At 51.4% G+C, this 25,133-nt stretch overlaps 1 protein-coding gene across 3 annotated transcripts in view; it reads left to right on the forward strand.

Annotated features, from left to right (window-relative positions):
• The window catches only part of Pebp4 (phosphatidylethanolamine binding protein 4), a 187,429-nt gene that overhangs the window by 76,851 nt on the left and 85,445 nt on the right, over window positions 1–25,133 (forward strand). For all 3 annotated transcript variants that reach the window (XM_026397506.2, XM_026397508.2, XM_026397507.2), the window contains exon 4: window positions 20,623–20,721. In XM_026397506.2, coding sequence (XP_026253291.1) covers window positions 20,623–20,721 — 99 coding nt within the window. The remainder of the gene's footprint in view (window positions 1–20,622; window positions 20,722–25,133) is intronic.

Consider the following 25,133-nt stretch of genomic DNA (forward strand, 5'->3'; position numbering starts at 1 on the left):
CCCTGAACATGGCTCCTGGGGCTCTGCAGGCCTGCTGGGGTCCTGGCCTGGTGACAGAGGCATGCTTCCTCCGCTTCTCCACAATAGCTTTCCAAGGCTTCAAAGGCTCAGTCCTTGGATTCTTAAGGCCCTCCCCGATGACATCTAAACAGGGCTTCTACATTGATAGGGACCAGGACCTTGATGTAAGCCAGATTCTCTCTACCCAGAAAGCACGTTCGTACTTCCCACCTCCTTCAGCCTGACAAGAGCCTCTGAGTTGGCCCCCCCCATAGTCCAGGTGGACCCTGGCCTGTCCAGCCGTGAGTGCTGCCTCTGATCACCACATCCAGAGACTTTTTAATGGCCATGATCCTCCTCTCTGCTCTCAATTCTCGGGGACCTCCTCCTAAGTCCCCAACTCCCCAAGAACCCATTGTGAACAGATCACCCACAGGTTTCTCCAAACCTTTTAAAGAGCAATTTGTATTTTCAGCCTGTCTCACCTCTGGGGATAATGAATTAGACAAATTTACTACCCACTGTGGAAGTCAGCAGCTCCTTTTATCTGTGCTAACTGCTTCCTTTCCGAGTGTCAAGAGCTCCCCCCAGTCTGCCTGGCAGAATTGGATGACCAGGACTGGGTCGGAACAGTTTCTCTGTCGTGTGAGATGCCTGGATCCTACCCGACCTTTCCCTGTCCTTCTGGGTCTCACAGAGTGTTGGCTAGTGCCTCTAGGGGAGGGGACATGTTGTCCACGGCCAAATCTTACTCTTTCCTGAGTTGTCCTCCTAGAATTGCATACAGGATTCTTCCTGCCTGGGCCTGGCCTGGCACAGGTCTGCCCAGCTTCTCTGTCTCCCACAGCCCCTCAGGACAGCCTGGGCTTGTGCCCCCAGGGTACCATTTTGCAGGTCAAGGATTCCCTGGTGGTCTGGTTGCACCATTTCAAATAAAGGTGTAGAATAAAAGGCCCAGAATTGAAAAGCTGCTGTCTATCAATGACAGATGGCCCCCAGTTTCTTAATTTCAAAAGTCACCTTTCGCAGGAGTGGCACACACCTGTAATCCCAGCGGCTCAGGAGGCTGAGGCAGGAGGATCACAAGTTCAAAGCCAGCCTCAGCAACTTCAAGGCGCTAAGCAACTCAGTGAGACGCTGTCTCTAAAGAAAATACTGGACATACATAAAGGACTGGGGAGGTGGCTCCGTGGCCAAGTGCCCCTGAATTCAATCCCCAGTACTCTGCCCCCAAAAAGTCACCTTTCAAAAACTTTTGAAAGGCTAACTGCAGTTTCCCTTCCTATGAAGTCATTTACCTCTGAAGAAGCCCGACAGATCAAGAGGCATGAGTGCCCTATATAGAAATCCTCCTTCTTCCTCCTCAAGGGCAACAGAAGGAGTCCCAAGGGGCACGCTGGCCTCGGTTTCCTCATCTTTAAAATGGGAGAGATGGTGCTGACCTGGAACATTGGCAGTGGACTCACGCTGCGGACTCACACGAGGCAAGGGATGGGAAGTGTTTGGCATGTGACATAAACAGGTTGAGTTTTGGTGGCAACTGTTTGTCTGATAATCGTTCATGACCAAATGCCTCCATCTATACCTCCAGGGTTTGCTTTTTATGGCAAGGCGCTTCCTTGGCGGGGAACTCGGCTGTGAGCACCTTCACGGTGGATTTCGTGACTTCATTCAAGCATTCCACACCCACATGTATTGGGCGTCTCGTGTGTGTCAGGCACTGGGCCAAAATAGTCATGTGTCGCTTAAATGGCAGGGACAGTTTCTGAGGAACGCGTCTGTAGGTGATTTTGTTATTGCGGGAACATCCCCAGGTGCGCTCACACATAGCTAGATGGTCCAGGTCAACCACCCCGGGGGGCCTCTCGATACAATCAAGAGGTGAGTGAACTCGGCTGCGAGGCTGTGGCTGGGTGACGGGGTGCTGTTTTATAGTCAATTTTTTCTTTTGTAAGTAGGAGTTCCCTACTCTAAAAAGCACAGGAGGGTAAATACGTCAGCCAGTTGACACGGTGATTCTTATCATCATCGTTAGTACCAGCAGAACTGTGTGTGCTGTCCGTTGGCACGAGCATCAGAGCAAGAGGTCAGTGTTCACCAGCAGGAGTGACGCTTAGCACTGCCATGTTATTACGGTGACATGTCTGGGCAGTGGGAAATTTTTAGCTCAACTCTAACTCTTGGGACTTTGGGTAGAGTTGGCCCATCATCGATGGAAATGTCATTACATGGTGCATGACCGTCCATACTCAGCAGTGGCCACTAAGAGCCTGCGCCAGGGAGCTCTAGAGGTGCAGGTGGAAGTCAGCACACCTAAACCAGTACCAAGAAATAACTACAGACATCGTCACAAGGGCCTGAGTCACATTGTGCCCAAATACCGTCTTTGGCCAAATGTGAACAGACAGATTTTCCCAAGAGGCTGTGACCCCCAAAAGGTTGTCAATAAGCAGGAGCCACTCAAAGCCCTCCCCTTCCAGTGTGTCAATAAGTGAGCCGGGTTCTTCTGGGACCATCAGCCAACGGGCCCCCGTTTTTATCCACACCTCCCCTGAAGTTCTGCCAGGCCCCGTGACTTGTGGAACCCAGTGGTAAAGAAGATCTAGAACTTCCTTGTCCGTTTAATGAGTGGTGTGATGTGAGAAGGACTGGAAAAGTCTAACATCTGAAAACAGATTTGCACTGTGATCATCACCAGAGATGATTCCTCTGATTCTCGGAGCTTTTCCAGAATTGGTGGTTTTTTTTTTTTTTTTGATCCTCTGATGGTTTGGAGAATACTATGTAGTGTGTCTCACACACAAACATTTTTCCCTTGACAAATGTCTGTCTTACAGCGGCCAGTTGCATTCTGTGGGTTTCTTTGAAATAAAAATGCTCTCTGGAAATGGAAAGAAGATTTAGAAGGCACATGGCTGTGTCCCTCCGTTTTCTTCTTTCTTCCTGCGTCACGAATGCTCCTAAGAGTTCCTCGGCCACCCCAAGTCGGGTTTGTGCCCAGGGAGGGACCCCCCTCTGCAGCCTCCCCAGAGGAGGTGCGACACTCCGTGCCAGGCTCTCACATGGGTGAAGTGGGGGAAGGTGCCCGAGTGGGTCCCAGGGGCCCCTCAGGTCGTGGGACGCACAGTTAGACATGGCTTCACGCCGTCCCTTGGGAAAACGGAGAACCCCTCCTCAGGTTCTCGATCCCCAGCGTGTCGGGCGCAGCAGCCTTGGCTCTGAGCTTGTGGTCGTTACTGTATTGCTCGTGCCAAGCCTCCTCACCCTCCTAACCTTGCCCGGAATTCTGAGTGGTTTGCAGTCTCCCAAAAGCTGTTTAAGAAAGGGAGCCACTGAGCTCTACCTCCCGTTCCTAGGTGCAAAGACTGGCGCAGGCAGAAGCAGCCGTGCTCAGAGCCTCCTCCTGTCCCCCTCTTTCCTGCTCCTGTGGCCTGGACACCTCCAGCTCCAGGAGCAAAATGCCACCACCTCTTCCCAGGGCCCTGCCCTCCCTGCACCTGCTGTCCAGTGGCCCCCTGGGGGTCTCTCAGTAGGTCCACCCTCAGGCGACCGGTGCCACCTCCAAAAGCTGAGCCACCAGCCCAGCCACTCACCCCGGCCGACGGGGCCTGGTCACCGGGACGCGGGTGAAAAGCGCCACCTTTGCAGGCCGGGATCTGAAGGGACTCGGAGGCCTGCTGCTCGCTCCATCCCCACTCTCCTCTCGTGTTTGCTGTTATTTTTTAACACTTTTTTTATCCTCATAAAAGCACTCTCCTCTTCCCCAGAGCTTGCCTGTAGCGAAGGCATGGTCTGTACAACTGCAATTATTTCAGAGAACAGATGGAGCGAGGAGCAGAAAGTCTGTTAATAGTAATAGAAATGCTACATGTTAACCTGGACAGCGTATGATGACAGTCCCATGACTACCCGTTCTGTTCCCACCAGCTGGGCAACCAAAGTAGGCATGAGATATTCACAAACAGCCACCAGCCACGTAGCCACCTAAAGTTAGAACTCAAATTCCTTCACACTGGGGGCTCTGGCGACCGCAGCAGCTTAGCCCGGAGCACGGGAGGCCAGGCCGCCGCTCCACCTCCTGGGCCTCCCGAGGCCGCCTCAGCTCTGGCTGGACTGCCAAGGCATCCAGGGTGGATGGAAGCCCAGGCCTGGCTTCGAGGCAAAAGCCAAACTTGCCGGCCCTCGCCAGGGGCCCACCCTCGCCAAAACCAGTGCTTTCCATGGGTGCTCTCAGGCAGGGCGTTGGGCTCGGAGGTAGCAGGCGAGGTGCAGGCCACAGGCTTCTGCTCTCCCTGGGTGAGGCAGATGGGCCGTGTTGAATGGCCTAGGGTCAAGGCCAGCAGCGCAATGGACTTGTCCAGTTCTGGGAGCAGAAAATTTCTTTCTCCTTCTAGAATATGAAAAACAAAACCAAAGCAAAGAACCATGTCTTATTCCCACAGTAGGGATGGGCAAATGCATTTCAACACGTATTTCTTAAGCATCTACTCTGTGTAAGGACATAGGCCAAGTACTTCAGACATGGCAAAGAAATAATGGTCCCGCCCCTTCAAGAAAGTTAGACTCTAATAAGAGGGACCAGCAGGCACCTGTGTGTAGCCAAACACACAGCAGAATATGGCACGCTTCCCAGCAAGGTCACAAGAAAGAAGGCACCTTCTCTGGCTCAAGAATAGGTCTTCCCACGTGACACACATCTCAGAGAATAAGAAGAGGTTTTTTGATGGGTAGAAAAACCAACAAAGGCCAAGAGATAGGATGCAAGGATCACCCTGGGGAACAGAAATGTCTCCAGTCTGCATGGGCACATGTAGGGGTCCTGTGGGGACAACTGGGCAAGCTGTCTAGGGCCTCAAATGCCAGGTTATGAAGTCTGTATTACCTCCTAAGTCTGTGGCCAGCTGGACTTCAGGAAGATCAGTGGCCAGTGATTGCAAGTGCTGGTTCTGCACATCTTTCCCCACCCATCCAACAGCCTCCCCTGGGTAGCTTGGGTCAGCCACAATGTGAATATTTATTTCCCCATGGAAAGGAGCAAGTGCTACAAGTCAGGACCTGATTTTTTTTTTCAGAGACTCAGTTTACCAAGACACCAGTAGATGACTCTCCTCTTAAGCAAGGTTCAAATAAGTAGGAAAAAGGCGTCATGGGAAGAGTCCTCTAAGGATGCTGTTGAAATAGTAAGACCGGAGGCCCAGCCGAGCTTCCCCAGCGTGTTAGAGGAGTGAGGAGAGGCCAGACAGCCCCTGGCCTTGCAAGTATGCAAGAACTGGACCTAAGAGGGAAGGGTCAAAGGGTGCACCATGACCTTGGCCGACAAAGAGGCTCCACCTAGAACCAGGGGAAGCCAGAGGAGGAGCTGGGGGGGGGACATGAAGTGGCTTTGCAGCTGGAGATGGTCCTGTGATGAGGACTTCGACAAGAGTGTGACCCACCCTCTCTGCCGCTTAGGGTCTTGGCTTCTCCTTTTCCTGGCTTCACTTCCTCTGCCCCCTCCCTCCCTCCCGAGCCCCCTGGATAGTGTCTTAATTCGCCACTGGACATGTCATGACTGTGGCTAACCTGCTTGGCTGCTGGTGAAGCTTTGAAATTTAAATGAGCCCCTCAGCTTCATTAAGTCAGAAGAGTCGCAATAGCACACGGGCTCCCAGGAGGGGACAGGATGGGGAGCTCACCAGGACTTGAACTCAGTCCTCAACACACCAGGGGCCTCCAGGCAGGCAGCCATGGAGCCGGGCGAGAACCTTCCTTCCCCTAGACATCTGGAGTGGGCAGATGTCATAGAGGGACCGTTGTCCCTAGAGGACTGGGCAGCACAGTGGCAGAAGGCAGTTGATGCAGGGACTCTGGGACATGCTGCCAACAAATACATCTTGGTAGTGCGTATGCTGTAAACTACAGAAGCGTCCAGAGACGTAGGTGCACAGGAATTTGCAGTCCACAAACCAATACCATATTGTGATAAAAGTCAACCCTGAATCTGTTCCTCGGCCTCCCAGGCTGTGCCTTCCCACTGTGCAGGAAGAAGAGGGTAGAATTTGGAGACAAGGGGCATGGTTTCAAACCCTGGAGAGGCCTTCATTTGTTCATGGTCACCAGCATTTACTGATGGTTCTGCGTGTGCTGGGCTCTGTTAGGACCCATGTATGAATCCACTTCACTGTAGAGCATTGAGGAGGAAAGCACTCTGATTATTATTGTGTCCCTCTTGTAGATACTGAACCTGATGCCAGGAGAGTTTGATCAACTTGCCCAAGGCCACACAGCAACTAGGTAGGATTCACGGCATGAGAGTATATTGCTTTGGGCCGAACCCCTAATTCCTTAGAGTCTCAATTTTCCACCCATATGTTCAGAATAATAATTTCTGTTTAGAGGGTTTTCCCTGCAATGGCCCCTTGTTCCCAGTAATATGATTCTGGCCACATCAAATTATGGCTTTAGCTGACCCAAACCTATACTACCTGCTACCACCAACCCCAGTATTCAACCCTGCAAAGTCTTCCTTTCCTCTTCCTCATCAAATACCACCTTCTGTCGCCCCGTGGTAGAGCGCTGGCCTGGCATGCCCAAGGCCCTGGGTTCCATCTCCAGCAAAATAGATAAACAAACAAACCAACAGAAACCCACCTTCCCTAGGAAGACTTGGCCCACCCCCGTCACCCGGGTTCCCACGGCTCCTGTTTGGGTCTCCATCCTAGATCTTGGTACCTCGCTGGTCCTGGGGCTCTTTACCCCTCTGACTCCCTCTGTGGTTCGTGAGCCACCCAAGGCAGGGTGTTGGGAGTGTTCAGGGAGCTGAGCCAGTTGAAGAAGTGGCAGGATGGGTGGTTATGGTGGCTGCCTGGGAACATCTGGGGAGCCGCCCTGGGGAAGGACCGGCCATGTCCTGACGCCGGCCATGTCCTGACGCCGTCCCTGTAGACTGAGAGTTTTCGGGAGCCTTTGGCTCTGTGAGACTGCCCTTTCTAGCGACCTGGCTGCTGTTCCTGAATGCGTGGCATTCCTGGGCGGGGAGGGTGACCCCTAGCTGGGGCCGTGGGAGACATCAGCTGCTTTTCTCTGGGTTCCCCATAAAGGAAGCCCCCCTCGGTTCCTGCCAGCAGCATCTTCCTGGCCATCTCCACCCCCTGGGGACCCGGAGGGAGAGGAGGAAGTGAGGGCTGCCCGGGAGGTGCACGGGGGTCCCCAGGAGACCTCTTCACAGACCCCTGGAGGGGCTGAGGAGCTGGCTGGGGCTCCCAGCTACAGGAGACGGGCCTTCCAGAGGAAGCCTTGAACAATTGGGGACAGACGCTGATGCCATTCATTCACAACAACAAAACCCGACCCTGGACACTGCTTCACAGTCTCCAAAATGCGTTCACACCTCCTGCTCCTGTCACCTTTGGAATAACCCCGTTGTGTGGGACAGGCGTCCCTGCCGTTCTGCGGATCAGTAACCACAGCTGGCTGCTGGGAGAAAATGACTCCCAAGATTCCCAGCCTCTCCATAGGACAACCGGGGCTCAAAGGCAGGCCCGAGAACGGACGTGTGATGATAGGAATGTGTAGGGGTGGGAGACAACCCCCTACTATCAGAGATAAAGGAACTGGCTTCATGCACCAAGTCTAGAGGCTGGCCATCTTGATCTGATTCAGCAGCTCGGGGACCAGGCTCTTTATGGCCTTTTGCTTTATCACTAGCACCCAGGCCTTCAACGGTACCTTTGTCCCCTCTGGGCCACAGGATGATGGCTAATCCCCCAACATCACATCCACATCCCAGGCAGGAAGGAGGGTAATGGGTGAAAGAACAAAGGACACCAAGGATTTTCTCCTTTTGGCCTTTGATTCAGGAAGCGTCTCTCCTACATCTTAGCCAGAACAAAGCTTCCCTTCGGTTCAGTAGAGGCTGGGGAATCCACTATCTCAGCCTCCCAGCCTTCAGAGTAGAGGCAGGGAGGGAGAAGGACAGGTGACCACAGTGACAATACAGCACCTCTTTCCAAAGATGGCAAAGCATGACAAGAGCCCCCGCCCCTGGGCAGAGGCGCCTCGTCCACCCGTCCTGGGGTGCACCTGGGCACCTTTGGCAGCCACAGTGGGGAAAAGGCTGCCCTGACGGGTGGGTGCCAGCCTGGAATGGGAGCCTGGCCTGGGGGACGAAAGGTTCAGGCTCAGGGGTAGCACCAGAGGGCATCCTGGCGGGCACACGGCAGCGGCCAGCAGCAGCTGTTGCACACAGCCTCCCAGGAAGAAGGCTCTTAACTAGATTTCCCATGCAGAGCTTTGTGGGGGAGGCTCAAGCCTCCACCCACTGTGGGCTAAATCTGGGCTCCAGCCTCCATCGTCATGAACCGTGGGCGCACGGGCGGCTGTCGGTGCACTGGGCTCCTCGGAGGCGTGCTGGAGCCCCGTGGTCTTCAGGGCCAGGGCACGAGGGACCCCAGCTGAGGTCAGTGAGAGCCAGCCTCTCTAGGTAGAGGACACAGTCTCCCCGTGCACTGTGCAGGCGGGAGGGAGCTGCATTGTGGTGGCTGGTGGATTCGGCCAGGAGCTAGGGGAACCAGGCTCCGATTGTAGCCCTTGCCCCCAACTCTGCTTCAGAGCCACCAGGGAACCATTAGCCAGAACCTGGGCCACCCCGCAGGGCTCAGCCTCGGCAGCTCTGACAGGCACCCCAGGTGATTGTCATAGTCAGGGGCCACCTTGGGGCAAATGGCTCTCACTCAACTTGACCCTGAACCTGGACCTGAGCAGGTCCATGCGGTCTCCATTCAAGGTCAAGTGAGTGCCATAGGCCTCCAGGTATATCCGTGTCCTATTGGAAAATGAGAGCATGCTCTGTTGGACCCTCCCCAGCTTCCTCCCTCTCCAGAAGGGCCGGATGGACATGTGCATATCTCAGAGTCAAGGGCCCTGCTGCAAAATGCTTTTGGTATTTGCTTTAACTGGGTCTGGTAAGATGTAGAGATAGAAAAGATAGAGATGATGGGAAAGGTTCCCACATCCAGACACAGGAGGCACCGTGCATATGGCCACATGGGGAAGCACCAAGTTAGGAAGGGAGTGAGGGGAAAGAGCGAGTGAGGTCTGACTCTACTTTCTGTTGCTATGACTGAATGCCACAGGCTGAGTAGTTTATAAAGAATAGAGGTTTGTTTAGCTCATGGTGCTGGCATCTGGGGAGGGCCTTCTTGCCACATCATAACGTGGTAGAGAGTGTCACATGATGAGACAGCAAGTGTCCCAGCTTGGGCCTCTCTTCCTTTTCTTATAAAGCCACTAATGCCATCATGGGGATCCCACCTTCATGACCTCATTGGATCCTAATCCTCCAAAGTCCCCACCTCCAAATTCCATTCACACAGATTGGGGGATGAAGTTGCCAACACAAGAACTTTGGGAGGACACATTTGAGTCATTGCATTGGCTCAATGAGCCTGCATTGAGTTTGTTTGCAGGAAGGAATGGGAGGGGTGGGGTCAGCAGGACCCGGGGGTTTAAGGTTGGCTGGTTTGAACCATGCTGGTGGGTGCTGGTGCATAGTCCACCTGACACCTGGCCCCTAGATGACTCAGGCAGGGGGACAGGGGCTAGGCCTGATGAAGGAGGTGTGGAGGTGGTGACCTGGGGTAGGTTGGCTTGTGTCTGAAGCCCATGCTCTGGGGAGGGCTGCTCTCTGTGGGAACTGGCCAGTCCGGTCAGCAAGGCCCAGCCCCACGTCACAGCAGCAGAAAATTTAGAAAAAAAAAAAAGGATAAGATTAACAGGGTCCCGCCTTCTCAGTCCTGGACCTGGGACTGTGTCTGCTGAAGTCCAGGCACACTCTGTCCTGGGATGCTTTTTCCTTCCTCCTGTCTGGGAAGGGCAGGCACACAGGCTCCTCAAACAGACGGGTGGGAGGGGAGGCCCTGGAGAGTCTGAAGCAGCAGAAAAAGATGTTATTTGTGTTTCAGAAAATTAGGATCAAGGTCAAAGTGAATGTGGAGAGACAGTTAGGAAGCCATCCGGGAGGGCAGGTAGAAGATGATGGCGGACTGGGCTGGCGTGGTGGCCCTGGGGGCTGGTGTGGTGGCCCTGGGGACTGACAGGGCTTGAAGGTGAATTGCAGGGGTGGGGCCAAGACGGCGCCTGGGCTTCCGACTTGCAAGACCAGATGGAGGGTGCCTTTGTTCACGGAACAGGAAACTGGGAAAGCAGACAGCGTGGGTGGCCATGGCGAGTGGAGGGACTTTGAAACATGCAAGGTGACATGTGACATGGGTCTCTGGACACAGGCCTGGTGGCCAGGCGCAGCTCAGGGCTGGAGAAGTGAACGCAGCTGTGGCCTGACCTTCCGGAGGGAAGAGAGCCTGGGCCTCAGCCCCAGGGGAGCGAGCCTGAGAAGGGAGATGACCTGGGGGAAACTCCAGGAGGAGAAGGTACTTGGTAGCCGAGCAGCGGCGGCCATGCCAGCTGTGGCTGGGACATCAAGTATGACAAAGAGGGGAAAGTGTCCCCAGGACATGGTGACGCGAAGGTGGCGACCTTAGTGAGGCCTGCAGCGGAAGCCGTGGGGGCAGAGAGGGGTAAGGAGAAGGGGGAACAAGGACACAGAGACGGTGCATCAACATCTTGGAGGGGTTTGCCGATGGAGCAGGAGGAGAGGAGGGTCAGGGGACAGCTAGGAGGACACAGAGCCACGCCTTTTAGACATGGAAGAGAAGTGGTCATGTTGTCATGCTGAGGAGGGACGGGAAGATGGACTCTCTTCGGGAGGGGGCAGTCTGAAGGGCAGGTAGAGGGGCGTCTCCTCCTTGAGCTTGGGCCGTGCAGCCTCACAGACGTGATGAGGGGCAAGGGGCAGCCGCACTTGGGGTCTCTGGCTTTGAAGCCCGTCTTGATGATGGCCTCATCATTCTCTGAGAAGTCACCAAGGAAGAAACCTATCATCCAAGGTCAACTGGGGAGAGTTGGGGGCCGGGGGGACTGGCGGCTTAAGGATTTGGATGCTTTGAAATCTTGGAAAGTCAACCTAGGCACAGGAGATCGGGTTCGCTCAGGCAGTGCCTGGTGGCACTGAGAGCCCATAAGGAAACTGGTGACCACACTTGTATGGTGGAGCCAACCTCCCTTCCCCTGGTGAGCACCGCCGAGTCATGCCGACGTCAAGGAGGTGGTTTGCCCAGCCGTTCCCTGACCCTCCTCTTCCCTGGGGTTCTGGCAATTTCCTCTGGATTCAGAACAGAGGGACATGATGGGCTTTGGGGAAGCTGCCCATGGTCCAGAGTCCCCTTGAGGGTCGTCAGCAGGCTGGCTGGAGAGGAGGTCGTGGCCAGAACTGGTGGGTTTTGAAGACGGAGCTGATCAGGGTTGGCCAGTCTTGGAACGGCCCCTGGAGTCAATGGCCGAGGCCCAAGAGGCAGAGGGGCGGTGGTGCCCAAGGGCTGTTCCACAGGTTTGCTGAAGCCATGGGGACAACAGCAGGATCTGGGCATGAGACGAAGACTGAGCAGGAGGCAGGCAGCATGTGTGACCCTCACAGCAGCATCCAGGGAGGCACAGGTGGCAGCGACCAAGACAGAAGAGGCTGTGGACCCGAAAGCCCTGCCCTAGAGGAGCTGAGGGTCAGGGAGCAAGGACAGCCTCCTGACCTCCTGGCGCTGGGCCTGTGGGCACAAGAGAACACACGGTGGCCAAGGAGTGCTGGGGGACGGTCCTCGAGCGGAGCTCTGGAAAAGACAAGGACACAGAGACAGCAATTTCTGGAGAGACAGAGGGGGCTGAGAGAAGGCTCCTTATCGGTGGCCATTCCAGAGGGAAGAAGAGAAGGGTCTGCAAGAGGATGGAGGACTGGCTCAGAGGCCAGAGAGAAGGGTGAACCTGGAGAGGGGTGTAGCAGGGGACCAGTGGCTGAGAAGGGCAAGGGGGCTTGACTGAAAACCAGGAAGGGAGGCAGACTGTGGAGGCCCAGCTACCTCTTTAAGGAGGCCGGTGGGGCAGTGACCAGAGGACCAGGCTCATTGGCCAACGGGAGTCAGTGTCGGTGTCTCTTTCTGCTCCCCTGGGTCACAGTGGCAGCGTGGGGCACAGGCTGTCCTGGAGAGGGACATTTCTCTATGAGAATCACCAGCACCATGGTGGGCTACCTAAGTCGACAACCCTGTGTAGCGATGGTGATGGAGGACAGAGCCACAGGTTCAAGGAGGCAAACGTGGCTAGGACGACTGATGGGGGTAGAGGTCCAGGGCAAGGAGGCCACCTGTCCATCAGTAGAAATATTTGCCCTGTCCTTGGCTCCTCCTCACTCCACTGCCTGTCTTTCCTAACTCCCAGTTGGGACACACCCACTAAAATTCCTTTGGGAATAAGATAATCCAATTTTAAAATGGGCAAAAGATGGACATAGAGATTTCACCAAAGAAGATATGTGTGTAGTCAATAGGACACGAAAAGATGCCATCATCACTAATCACTAGGAAAATGCAAATTAAAACCACGAGATGCTACATTGCAACCTCTAGAATGGCTACCATCAAGATGGCCTCGGGGGCTGGGGAGGACACCGAGCCCAGAACCTTTGGGCACTGCTGGGGAGATGGTCAAATGGCGCCAGCACTTTGGAAATCCGTTGGGTGATGTCTTAAAGTGTTGCACATAATTTGCCATCTGACCCAGCCATTCCATTCTAGGTATCTCCCCAAGAGAATTGAAAACCAATAGCTATGCAATGATTGCATCAGCATCACACATAATAGCCCCAAAGTGGAAATAACCCAAGTGTCCATCAGTGGAATAATAATAATAATAATAATAATAATAATAATGGCATTTGGACAAGTTCAGACCTAATTCTGCTTCCGTATCAGCATCGTGGTTCCCGAGGACTGTGATCTGTTCTCAAGGCTCTGGTGCCTCACTCCTGTCCTGTTGATTGGTGGTCAGGCTCTTGGTCAGTTGCTCTTCTCCAAATACCCCTCAAAATAGATAAGTACTCCCTGAGCCCTCTGCCACAGCCAGCCCTCCTTACCTCTCAGCATCCAGGGGAAAGAGACAGAGACTGACATCTCCCAGGTAATGCTATGAGATTACTGTACATTCGGCTTTAGGTTGTAATTTCAGTTTATTTTTAGCAGTTAATAGCTCACAGGCTCAAAATTCGAAACGATGGAATGAGCACACAGAGGCCTCTTTCCCACATCTATCCCACTTACCATAAAGCTACCCCATCCACAGTGTCCACTAATTATTTTTTTTAAAAATCCTTCCATAGTTTGTTTATGCAAATATAAGCAAATGGGAAGAAATATCTCATCTTCTCTTTCTTATATAAAAGTAAGGAACTAGATGCGTGGTTTTGCACCTTGCTTTTTCCACTTAATTTACCCTGAAGAGCTTTTCACATCAGGTCTGAGAGATCTTCATTGTTTTCTTCTGGCTGTTTTTTGCAGCTATAAAGTTTCCTATTGTGAACGTATATCATTGTTGATTCACCAATCCCCAACTGATGGGCACTTGAGTTATTTCTAACTTTTTTGCTCTTAACAGAGCTGCATGAAGAACCTTAGATACAAGTCATTTCATAAGTGGGGAGATATTTGTGAGTGGGGAAGTGACAGGCATGGGATTGCTGAGTTGAAAGGTCAATCACCTGGTCGGTCACGCATTCCCAGAGCCAGGTAGAAGCCAGTTTGCCCACAGCCCTGACAACAGAGCACGCCGTCAGCCTGCAGGTTCCCACCGTGCGTGGAAAGGGCTTTGGTTCTATCCAGCTTCCTGAAAGCATGGTCACTTTCTTTTTCATTTTATTTTATTGTGCAAAGAACACTTAACAACTTAACAACTGAGATCTACCCTCAACAGACTTTTAAGTTACAATATAATATTGTTAACCATGGACACAATGTTGCAGCAGATCTTTAGAATTTATTCAATCTCACATTACTGAAATAGCGAGTCCCCATTTTACCCCAGCAATCCCTGGCAACCCCTGTTCTGCTTTCTGCTTCTGCAGGCTTGACTGTTTTCTGTACCTGTAAGTGGGATCACATGGCATTTGTCCCTCTGTGACTGGTTGGTTTCACTCAACATAATATCCTCCAATTCTGCCTGCCCATGTTGCATATTAGAGCATTTCCTTCTTTTTTAAGGCTGAATAGTATTCCATTCTATGTGCAGATGGTCCCCAACTTATAAAGACTTGACTTCTGATTTTTCAACTTTGCCAGGGTATGAAAGGTGATGTACATTCAATAGAAACCTTACTTTGTGTTTTGAATCTTGATTTTCCCAGGCTAGTGCTATATGCAGTACCATACTCTCATGATGCCCAACTACAAGTGAATGCCAATGTTGTGAACACATTTCAGGCAGGCGAGGCTAATCTGCCATATTCGATAGGTTAGGCACAATAAATGCATTTTGGACTTAGACCCATTGGAAGTTGAGTATATTCTATCACTTCGTAAGCCACGTAATTCAAGGAGCATCCAGGTATACTATACCATTTTGTCTTCATCCATTCATTGATGGGCATCTGGATTATTCCATGTCTTGGCTACTGTGACCATTGCTGCATTGGATGTAGGAGTGCAGAGTTTTTCTGCGAGCCTCTTTGGGATTCTTTCAATTATTTTGAACATATCCCTGGAAGTGGGCTTGCTGGGTCAGACACGCAGGCTGACCTTCACCTCACGTCCTAATGCACCAAATAGATGTCAGAATCAACAAGCTCCTCCTCTTGGTTTTTTAGCAACAAGCCAGAGGGAGAAGGGCTTAGCTGAAGTCCCCCACGTGGCAGTGCAAAAGCATTCGCCCCTGGAGTGCCTGGCATTTAACTCGGAGTGCGTGACTCTCCTGGAAGTTCAAGTCCGTCTCTGACCTGGCAGGAAGACGTACCGGGGTTGGACCCAGGGCCTTGGGTGTCCTAGGCAAGCCCCAGCGCAATTCCATTGTTGAAAGTGTTGGCTGTGGGTCCTTCTCTCTCGGCTGTACCTACAGGACGAGCCGCCATGGTCAGGAACAAGTTCCACGTTCTGGGAGCCTGGCCAGTGCCCTCTTCCCTACTCTACTTTAGCTTGTCCGCTCCAGAGAGTGGGTGGGATCCTGAGTCAGACTTCGTATGGCCGACCAAAGGTCCAGCACCGTGTGTGTGTGTGTGTGTGTGTGTGTGTGTGGTGCTCGGTTCAAACCCAGGGCCTCACCTCTGTCAGACATGCTCTCTGGTACTGAGCCACATCCTCAGCCCACAGTCCAGCTCTGGAATACCTGTTTCCCCATTTCTCTGGTGAATAACCACCCCTTGACGGACACTTCTGCCCAGTATTTGCTAGATTGATTGTTGGCAATCAGGGTCATGGAAATGAGTGGGACCCAGCTCCTCAGTCCACTAAGACAGAAGATCTGCAAGACCATCAGCACACTAACTCTTGCTTTCCTTCTGAGTCTTTGAAGAGGCCTGTTATGAGGTTGCTTAGCAGTGAGGTGATTGTACTAGCCTCTTTCCTGTCATTATAGCAGAATACCCAAGTCTGGATAGATTACCTAGAAAAGAGGTTCGTTTAGGGTCCAGGGTATGACAGTAACTTGTGCTTGGCTTTGTTGAGGGCCTCATGGTGGATGGCATCACAATGGCAGGAACATAAGGGAGTAAGAAATCGCGTGGTGAGACAGGAAGCTAGAGAGCAGCTAGGGACTAACTGGGGTCTGATGAGAAGTACAAGAACTACATTAATCCCTTCCAAGGGCTTAAGGACTCCCTGCAGGCCCTGTCTCTTTAAGGTCCCACCATCACACTGAGGACCAACCCTCCAACACCTGGGCCCTTGGACAAATCACATCCAGGCCACCGTAGTAATCGAGGATGGAAGTCGGGATATGACCACCTCAGAGAAGGCCACGCAGAGGACTCATGAGTCCACTCTTGACTCACTGAGTAGAGACACAGCAGTGTTGGACAGCTGCAGGTGGGCAGTGGGGTGGGGCAGTGATGGGGACCAAGGAGGAGGAGTGCCCTGGGCATTGTCTGGACAGGATGATGAGGGTTCTGGGATCTCCCACAGTACCCTTTTTAAAAGTATGAATCTTTTCTTCTCAGCATAAAGGCAATGTGTTATAGTGCAGGCACACTGGAAAATGCAAAAGTAAGATTCATAAGGTTCATGAGGTTCTTTCTCCACTCTCCTTCCCATGGAGGACATATATGGGCATGGCAGATGATTTCGGTCTCCTTCCCTTCTTTTTAAAGACAATGAGATCATGGAGCACAAAGGGTTTTCATAACCCACCGTGTGGTTCCATGTCCTTAAAAACTCCAGACGTAAACATTTAAAATATATATTAATTTTATAGATAAAGATAGGATTTAATTTCATTTGATCCGCATGACCTTCATTACTAGTGAAATTGAACATTTGCTCGTAGGTTTATCAATCGTTTGTATTTCTTGTTTTACGAATTCTTTGGATGTTGCTTGTCTATTTTTTCCACTGGGTTATCAGTCCTTTTCTTATTCACTTAAAAAGTACTTATCTATTAAGAATCCAAACACTTTTTTTCACATATCTTGCAAATATTTACCCCAAGTTTATTGTCTTTGAATTTCATTTGGCTTTTTTTCTCCATATACAAGATTCAAAATTCTATCTAGTTAGATTATATCAATCTCTTCCTTCATGCCATTTACTGCTGACAGTTTGGTATGTAGTTTTCCAGACATTTGCTATGCATATGCAAATATATCTATAAATATATATATATAGAAGGAGATAGTTATATATGTAAAGTTTCCCTGCACATTTGAGATGTCATATCCACTCTTCTGCAACTTGCTTCTTTCATGCACTAGCATATTACATACATTTCCCCTTATTAATATATAAAGATCTCATTCCAACAGTATTCCCTTGAATGAATTCAATATTTTATTATGTTCTTTAAGCCAGTTTTTAAACATTGTTTTTCATGTACACACTTAAATATGGAAGTTTTCTGGGGTTTGAAAGAAACAAAAACCTAAGTTTATTCATTCCGTGTAGTGAGTCAATAGTCCCAATGGCATTTATAAAACAATCTGTCCTTTCCCTCTGACTTGAAATAACTTTGTCTTATATTAAATATCATATATAAAATGGTAACTATCATATATTAAATATATATACTGAAATTTTGAGTTTTTCCTCAATATTTTTCTTTCTTCTTTTATTTATTCCTCAATCAATGCCACATTTTTCTAATTATTATAGCTTTAAAATATATTTTAATACCTATAAAATCAATTCCATTCCCTGTCTCATCTTCTTCAATATTACCTTTTTCAATATTACCAATTTTTCCTTTTGTTTGTTTATTTTATTTTGCATTTAATTATGGGCCTTGGAATCATTTTTTAAATTCCCAAAACATCTAACTTGGGATTTAGATTGTGAATGTGTTCAATTAATAAAGTTTTATTGACACTTTTACCAAACATTTCAGTTTAAAAGCAGAGTGTGTATCTCTCCATCTACTGAATTTTTCTTCTTATGTGCACCAGTAACATTTTGTTTTCTTTGTATCATGCTTATTTTGAGATTTTTTTTGCATTTTTTATTATAAAATTACATTGAAAGTGAGATTTTTAATGTATGTTTTATGACTTATTAAGATAGAGGAAGCGTTGGTTTTTGTATGCATTTGGTAACAGCTTACTTTACTGAATATTATTCTAGTTGTTTTCAGTTTTTTCATGAATTCCTTATATTGAAAACCATGTAATTTGCAAAAACAAAATTGGGGAAAAGGAAGGATAGATGGTTTGATTCCTTCTTCTACTGTATTTATACTCTTTTTCTTTTTATTGTTTATTGTTTGAGCTAAAACAAATTCTGGGTTGAATCAAAGATACAGTTTTCTCCTTCGGGGAGTCCACAGAGATCAGACACACATCCTAATATTTTCTTCTCCTTCTCTTTCTCTTCCAAGTTCTTAGGAATTTTCTCAGGTTTATCTTCACATTCTCTGATTTAACTTACTATGGCATCTAATATGTGGTTCCTTGTCCTTTTGGATTTTAACATTCAACGATCAGCATTTGCATCCCTAGACTCTGGAAAGCTGCCAGTGATCCCAATGGTCACAGCCAAGGTTCTTTCTGGGTCATCACCCCCAACTGTCATGGCGGCCATATTGACACCACCTCCCACCCCCCATCCTTGAACCCAGGACTTCAGGCTCCCCTGGGTTCCCTCCGGACTCTCTTCCCCTCCCCACCCCTTCAGTTCTCCCTCCACAAGTTCTCTCTGAAGGATGCTGTCCATCCCCAGATCCAGTGCCTGTTTGCCAAGTCTAGAGAGAGCTCCAACCTCATCACTCCACTGAAAGGACACCGGCCTGTGCGTTCCAACACCAAACCCACAGGCTCGGCTTCTCCAGCTTTCTACTCCTGGTGTCCATGGTGCCATTGTCCTCTAGCTGCCCAATAAAACCTGAGTCGTCCTGAGCTTCTCCCTCTCCGGCATCTCTGGCCGGTCACCGCATGCTGCTGTTTCTGCGGTATCAATGTCTTACCAATCTCTTTATCGCTGTTGCTAGTGTTTGAATGACAGTCCGTCTCACTTTTTTCAGAGTATTGCAGGGATCTTTTTGTCTTTGACTCTGTCCTCACTGTGCCTCTCCAAAACACACATTGAATCATGTCGCTTGTCTGCTCCTACCTTCTCAGTGGGTCCTGCTACACCATGCATTCTGAGTGCCTTGGGACATAGAAAGCTGTCTATCAAGTGGCCCCAGTGCTGTCTTTAGCTTGTCACCCATCATACCTTCCCAGATGCCCTAGGTCCCAGCTGTTCCCCAGATGTCCCCTAGGCGTCCCCATGCCTTTGCACATGCCACTCCCTTTGCCGACAGAGGGCTTATCCTGACCTTTACCTGCTCATCCTTCAAGATCAAGCTCAGAGACAACCCTGTGCAGCCCTCTGGGTTCCTGAGGTCCAGAGGTCCGGGCTCCCTCCCTGCGGTTCCCTCTGTACTTGGGCACCTGGAACAAGGTAGAGAAGTTGCATATGTGTCCATCCAGGTCAAAAGGAGGGCCAGCAACCCCTGGTCATCCATCTCCTTGCCCTCTCCTCCCCCTACTCCCCCCACTCACAAGTCTAAGCCCCCACCCAGGTTCAATCCCACCCACACTGTGCATGCTGCACCTGACCAGCCACACGGCACACGACCCTGCCGAGCTGGACTGCCCAGGGACCCAGCTCCATGCCTGCAGTGTATTCCTTCTCTCACTTTCTGAAACGACTACTTAATGCTTCTTCTCTATCCCTCAGTGTCCTACAACCCTTTTCCTGATGCCCTTGCCTCTAATTCATTGAAAACTAGAAGCAATCGAGAGACAAACGTCCTCGCCCCTGACCACACCTTCCAACTCTGTTGCCTCAGAACCGTGCCCCCTGCTCCTCCCAGAGACCAGGCCCTGCCCTTTGCTCTGTTCCTGTCCCCTCCCACCTTCCTCTGGCCTTGGCCTGGCGACAGCTGTCTTCTTCCTCTCTGCCATGGGCACCTGCTCTCCTGCAGATCATTTCCTTGGGCTTACACACATTCTGGCTACCATCCGCCGCTGTAAAGAAGCCTCCTGGCTCTTCCTTCCTCTCCAGGCACAGCCTTCCCGCGTCCCACCGTCCCACACCCAAGTTCCCTCTCCCGGCTCACCTCGGCCTCTTCCTCCTCCGCGAAGCTTGTCTTGCCAACATAATGGTGATCTCCACGCTGTCACATCCGCACCCTCCTCCTGCTCTACGTCTCAGCCCCCTTCAGCCGGGCTGGCCCCTTTCTCCTTCTAGAAACACCTTCCGTGTGGGCTCCCATGACACCTGCTCTCCAGGTGCCCACACGTCTAAAAAGGAAAATCAAGGTCCAGCGTTGCCCTTCCCAGAACCCTCCTGGGGTTCTGCTGTACTTCCAGTCGACTCCCACTCTGACCCCAGCCCAAAACCTGCTGGGCCTGGCCCCTGGCACCCGCCACCCCACCCTGTCGTCCTCTACCGCTGGCTGCAGTGACCTTCTTCCTGTTCCCACCGGAATACCTGGAGCAGCTCCTGCCTCTTCCCGGAGGCCCGTTTCCACTTGTCCCACCCAATTTCACCTCCATCTCAGCTGGACACCTTCTTACCTGTTGATTTTTATTATCTGTGTCTTAGAAGAAAAGCTCCCTGGAAGCGTGGAGCATACCATCCATCCATGCTCCCCTGGCCTCTTGGCACCTGGAGTAGTGTCTATTGGGGACAGAGAGGGTGTGCTGCTGAAGTTGGTTGGAGGGTGGAATGAAGGTGTCTGTTGACTTGCTCCAACTGTACCCGAAGCTCCTGGAGGGTGGGTGCCCTGCTTTAGGTTCCACTGTTTCCTGCAAGATGCTGGGGACCTCCTTATAAATAGGCCTCCTTGGACTTATTTCTTCATCAAGGGAAAGCCAACAGGCTCCGGGGTCTACTTCATAACCTGCATTTCTCTGAGAATAAACACAATGAGGGGGATGTCATGAGACCAAGGACCAAGTGGGGAGGAGGGCTAAGGGCTGGCCAGCCCTCATCAGCTGGAATGGGGGTAAGGGAGCACCCCCCCCCCAGGGATTCTCAACAACCTGGCCCTGGTGCTACGTCACCTTCTGGTGTGTGTGTGTTACAGGGTGCAACCTACACCTTGATGATGGTGGATCCCGATGCTCCCAGCAGGTCAGAGCCCACCAAGAAATACTGGAGACATTGGCTGGTGACCGATATCAAGGTAAGCAGGCCAAGAGGCATTTTGGGACCTGTTTGGAAGACTATCATTCTGTGCAGACTCTCCTTTAGAGGGGGACGAGGTCAAGCGAGGAGGGTCATGTCAGATGGCCCCCAGCACTCAGCTGTCAGCTTCTCCCAAGTTCACAGGGATTTAAAAAGAAGTCCAAGGACTAGCGATGGCTGCACCAGGACACTGAGTTCTCAGCACAGAGCAGGAGAAAGCCCCGATATCTAGAGTTGGTTGATTTTTGTGGCCTAGGTAGTCCCATCGCAGGCAATTTCAAGTCACCAGCAACGTCTGAGAACACGATGGTTGGCGCCAGCACATCAGTGGATCTGGGGGCCCTGGTGCGATTCCTGAAATCCAGCTGGCAGTCCTGGCGGTGGGAGGGGGTGCGGGGGTCCTCCTGCTGGGCAAGGGGCGTGGAGAAGCAGGGTGACTGCCCTTTCTTGTGCAGAAACAAACGACACCTTCCCATCTGACGGTGAAGGAGCCTGGCTCGCCGTTTCCAGGGCAGGTCTCAGCCCCTTTTGAGGGGCTTCTGGGGAGGGGGAGGCTCCATTGCCAAGCAAGCCTTTGATACTCTGGGTTAAATGGAATGAACCCCATTCCTCACCCGATGGCCTTCTAGAATTTCTATTGTCCTCATATACACAACAGTCATCCCTTGGTGCCCTCGGGGATTGGGGTACCAGGACCCCCTCCCACCATAGGTACCCAAATCTACAGGTGCTCAAGTCCTGGATATAAAATGGTGTAGGATTTGCATCGAGCCTATGCAGTCCTCCAATAGACTTTAAATAAGTTCTAGATGATTTATAATACCCGATACAACCTATATGCTATGCCAATAGCTGTTATACTGTATTGTTTAAGGAATAATGGCAAGAAAACAGTCTATGTGTTTGGATTCAATTACGTGTGTGTGTGTGTGTGTGTGTGTGTGTGTGTGTGTATGCAGATAGTGATCAATATAGATAGATACATTTTCAATTCTCAGTTGGTTGAATCTGAGGAAATGGAACCCACAGGTACAGAAGACCAGCTGTATATCATATGCATTTATTTCTCAACCTCATGAAATTAGAAAATCCTTTGTTCACAAGCGCCTGGCCATGTCATGTGGGGCATTCCACACGAGCCTATGGTGTTCACAGATCTGTGCCTGGGAATCCTGCGGGTGGCTTTTGAGAAGAGTGTGTGATGTCCTCAGACCCTGTAAGGTCGTGGGAGCCCAGAGCTAGGAAGCCTAAGTTTGGATCCAGTTTGGTCTCGGCTGACTACCAGCTCTGTGACCCTGGGAGCCCGTCTGGCATTCCTGGTTTTGTCTATGATGCAGGAGTCATGGTATTGATTCCACAGGGTCATTGTGATGATGGGTGAGATGGCCCCCTGAGAGCACCCTGGAAAATGCAGAGAAACCCACAGACCACAAGGGCTTGTGTTTTCCTGCCGCAGCTATGGACAGAGGAAGGGGCATCCGTATAACTAAGTATTGACTCCCGAGCAAGACACCAGAGTGGGGACCAGGAGTGGGCAGTTAGCCTGGCCACCAACCCCAGCCCCGCAACCAGGCCCCTTCCTAGGAAGCTCAGGGGGCAGCCCTCCTTGGGGGCAGACTGACTGATGCCCAAAGGGCTCCCTCAAGGACTCCCCAGTAGCAGCTTCTTGGGCAGGGCCCAGCTGCCTCCCAAGGCCCTTCCCTGGCCAGGTGTTCCTCTCTGGAAACACTGCAGGGGGGCAGCTGGGGTGGGGCCACACCACGGGGATGGTGGGGAGCAGAGGACTCAAAAGGGGAAGCTGTCCCCGTCTAGAGCACTGCTGTTTTCTGGGTGCTGGTGACGTTGGCAAAGGGTGGTGGGTCAAGAGCAGCACCTGCCCCAAAGGTCAAGTTCACTGCCTGCACACTCAGGCGCACAGGGCTTCCTGCAAGAGGGTTCCACTCGGTGATTCTGAAGCTGGAGAGCAGACGCAGCCTCAGACGGGATGGTTTCGGAGCCGAGGGGCCATGGGACCATGACGCGGCCTCTCTTCAAAGCCCTCAGCCCCCCTCCCACCCTGCCACCCCCCTCACCCCAGTCCTCACTGGGGACACATTTCCCACAGGAGCCTGTGCCACAGATGTGCTTAGCCCCAGCAGCTCAGTTTAGAGGCCAAGCAGGTGGCAGGTGACAGGTGGCAGCTGTCAGGCAAGACTGCTAAGCCGCAGAGCTTAACCAGGGCCACCTGCCCGGGTGCAGCCCTCGACTTCCCGACGGGCCAGCTGGAGGAGGCTCTGGTTTCAGTCACCTTTTCACCCACTGTCCCGCGTCTGGTGCCCAGCAGGAAGCAGCAGTCCTCCCGGCTGTGTCCACTTGGCCCTGCCCACCTGCCCCCGAATTCCGCCAGCCACAAAGACACTAGAAGCCAAACCCGCTGAGGTCCCGGGTCCTGGACCTGGGCCACAGGCAGCCAGGGCTCTGATCAAATCTGGGAGCACTGCCTGTGCGCTGGTGCTCTCCACGGCCCAGCGGGTCTCGATTGCATGCACTCAATGTGCCGGCAGCTGGTCACCTGCGGCTTCCCGGGCCCTTCGGCGCCAACACGGCCTCCAGGGTGAACGAGCAGCGTGGAGGAAGGCGAGGCGTGGGTGCTGGGAGGCTGAGGCTGTGGGCAACAGGGCCTGTGGTGGACCCATCCTCCAGTGAAAAGCACGCTTGAAACTTGCCAGGTCTCCACCACCATGTAAAGTATGTAAAGTAGCATTGCCCATCTCATGGATGGGGAAGCACAAGCTGGAGGGCTGGATGATGCAGGCTTTCAACGGCGGGGGGGGGGGGGGGGGGGCGGACTGCAGAGGTGGGGCTTGGGTGCATGCCCCAGACTCCAAACCATGCATGTCTGACGTGCAGGGTGGGGTTGCAACACGTTCTGCCAGCTTCCTTCCATACGTTGGGAAAATCACCTCTGAAGCCCCCCGAGATCCCTCCCAGGGCTCTCTGACTGACTGCTTGGTAGGTAGAAGCTACCCAGAGAGTGCCCCCAGGGTAAATAAAGCACCCCTGGTCAGTGTTTTGAACCCCAGGAAACTACACCCCACCCACCATCATTCCCCAAAGTGTCTCACCAGGAAAGCATGTGGTGACCTCCCTGCAAGTGACAACAGCTCTGAGAGTCCCCAGGCCACAGAGGCAGACTTGGTGGAATCTGGGCTGGCCTTGAGATGGGGGATGGAGTCTAATTAGATGGTGGACCAGACCATGCCCAGAAACGTCTGTAGCCCCCCAGCTCACCCCAAAGAGAAGCTGGCAGGGTATAGACTAGAGTTAGGATAACTTCCACTCCTGCAGGCCACTTAGATGAAAACCAGGAGCTAGAGAGATGCCCAGCAGTAGGGACCAGGCATTCGCATGGTACCCTTTTGTCACTAATTCAACAAATAAATACATTGAGCAGTATTCAAGGTAGCATAGCGGTTAAGAGCAGTGACTCTGGAGCCAAACTTCTGTGTTTCAAATCCCAAATCCACCATTATTAGCTTTGTGATCTTAGGTTAGTTGCTTGACTTCTCTGTTTCATATACTCCCTTGTAAAATAATAGAGACAGTAATAGTCTCTACTTCACACTGTCAGTGTGAAGCTTAACCGAGTTATTTTAGAGAAAATGCTTAGGACAATACCCAGAACACATAGCCAGCCCTATACAGTTTTTATTATCATTGCTCTAAGTCAAATACCTCTAGAGGTCTGGGTCATAAACACAAAATAGAAGAAGGCATTGTTCCTGCACAGTGGTAGTAATATGAGAACCCAGGGGCAGACATGGGGTGGAACTTCCTATATCTGTGGGTTCCCATTGGCTCAGGAACAGGACTAGAAGGCAGTACCCAAACCTAGCCAGACCAGGGACTGATGTCTATCGCCTGGTGTCCTTCCCGGCCTCTCTTGGAAATGTCCCACAGAGTGGAAGAGCCTTGGACAGATAAGGTCTCCGCTACCCCAGCCCTGGGTCCTCTGCCTTCCCTCAAAGCTGCTTTTCAGTCCTCATCGACTCTGATTAATAATCCTCATGCCGAAGCTTCATTAAGATATCAATTAATTTGCATCCGTTCATTTCAAGAGAAACACGGACTGGTTCCCCTTCTGTTTGTGTCTGAGATGAGTGCTCGGGGCTTTCCGTGTAGAGACTGTCATTAGACTCTTTATTGTTAATGGGAATATCGAGCACAAGAAGATGGTGCATTAATACTTTCCACAAAGAATGTCATGATTGGTGACAAAGAACATGAGGAACAATTAAGGAGACAAGAGTACCTTTTTTTTTTTCTTCCAAAAAAGAAAATCTTCCTAGAAACCGTCAATGATTCTAAAATTTGCCCTGAATATCTTTTTTGTTTTAAGAAAGAAAAGGAGCCGGCAAGTTCCTGTTTCTC

Source organism: Urocitellus parryii, chromosome 14 (genome assembly GCF_045843805.1).
Source record: "Urocitellus parryii isolate mUroPar1 chromosome 14, mUroPar1.hap1, whole genome shotgun sequence".
In the NCBI taxonomy this organism is placed as follows: domain Eukaryota; kingdom Metazoa; phylum Chordata; class Mammalia; order Rodentia; family Sciuridae; genus Urocitellus; species Urocitellus parryii.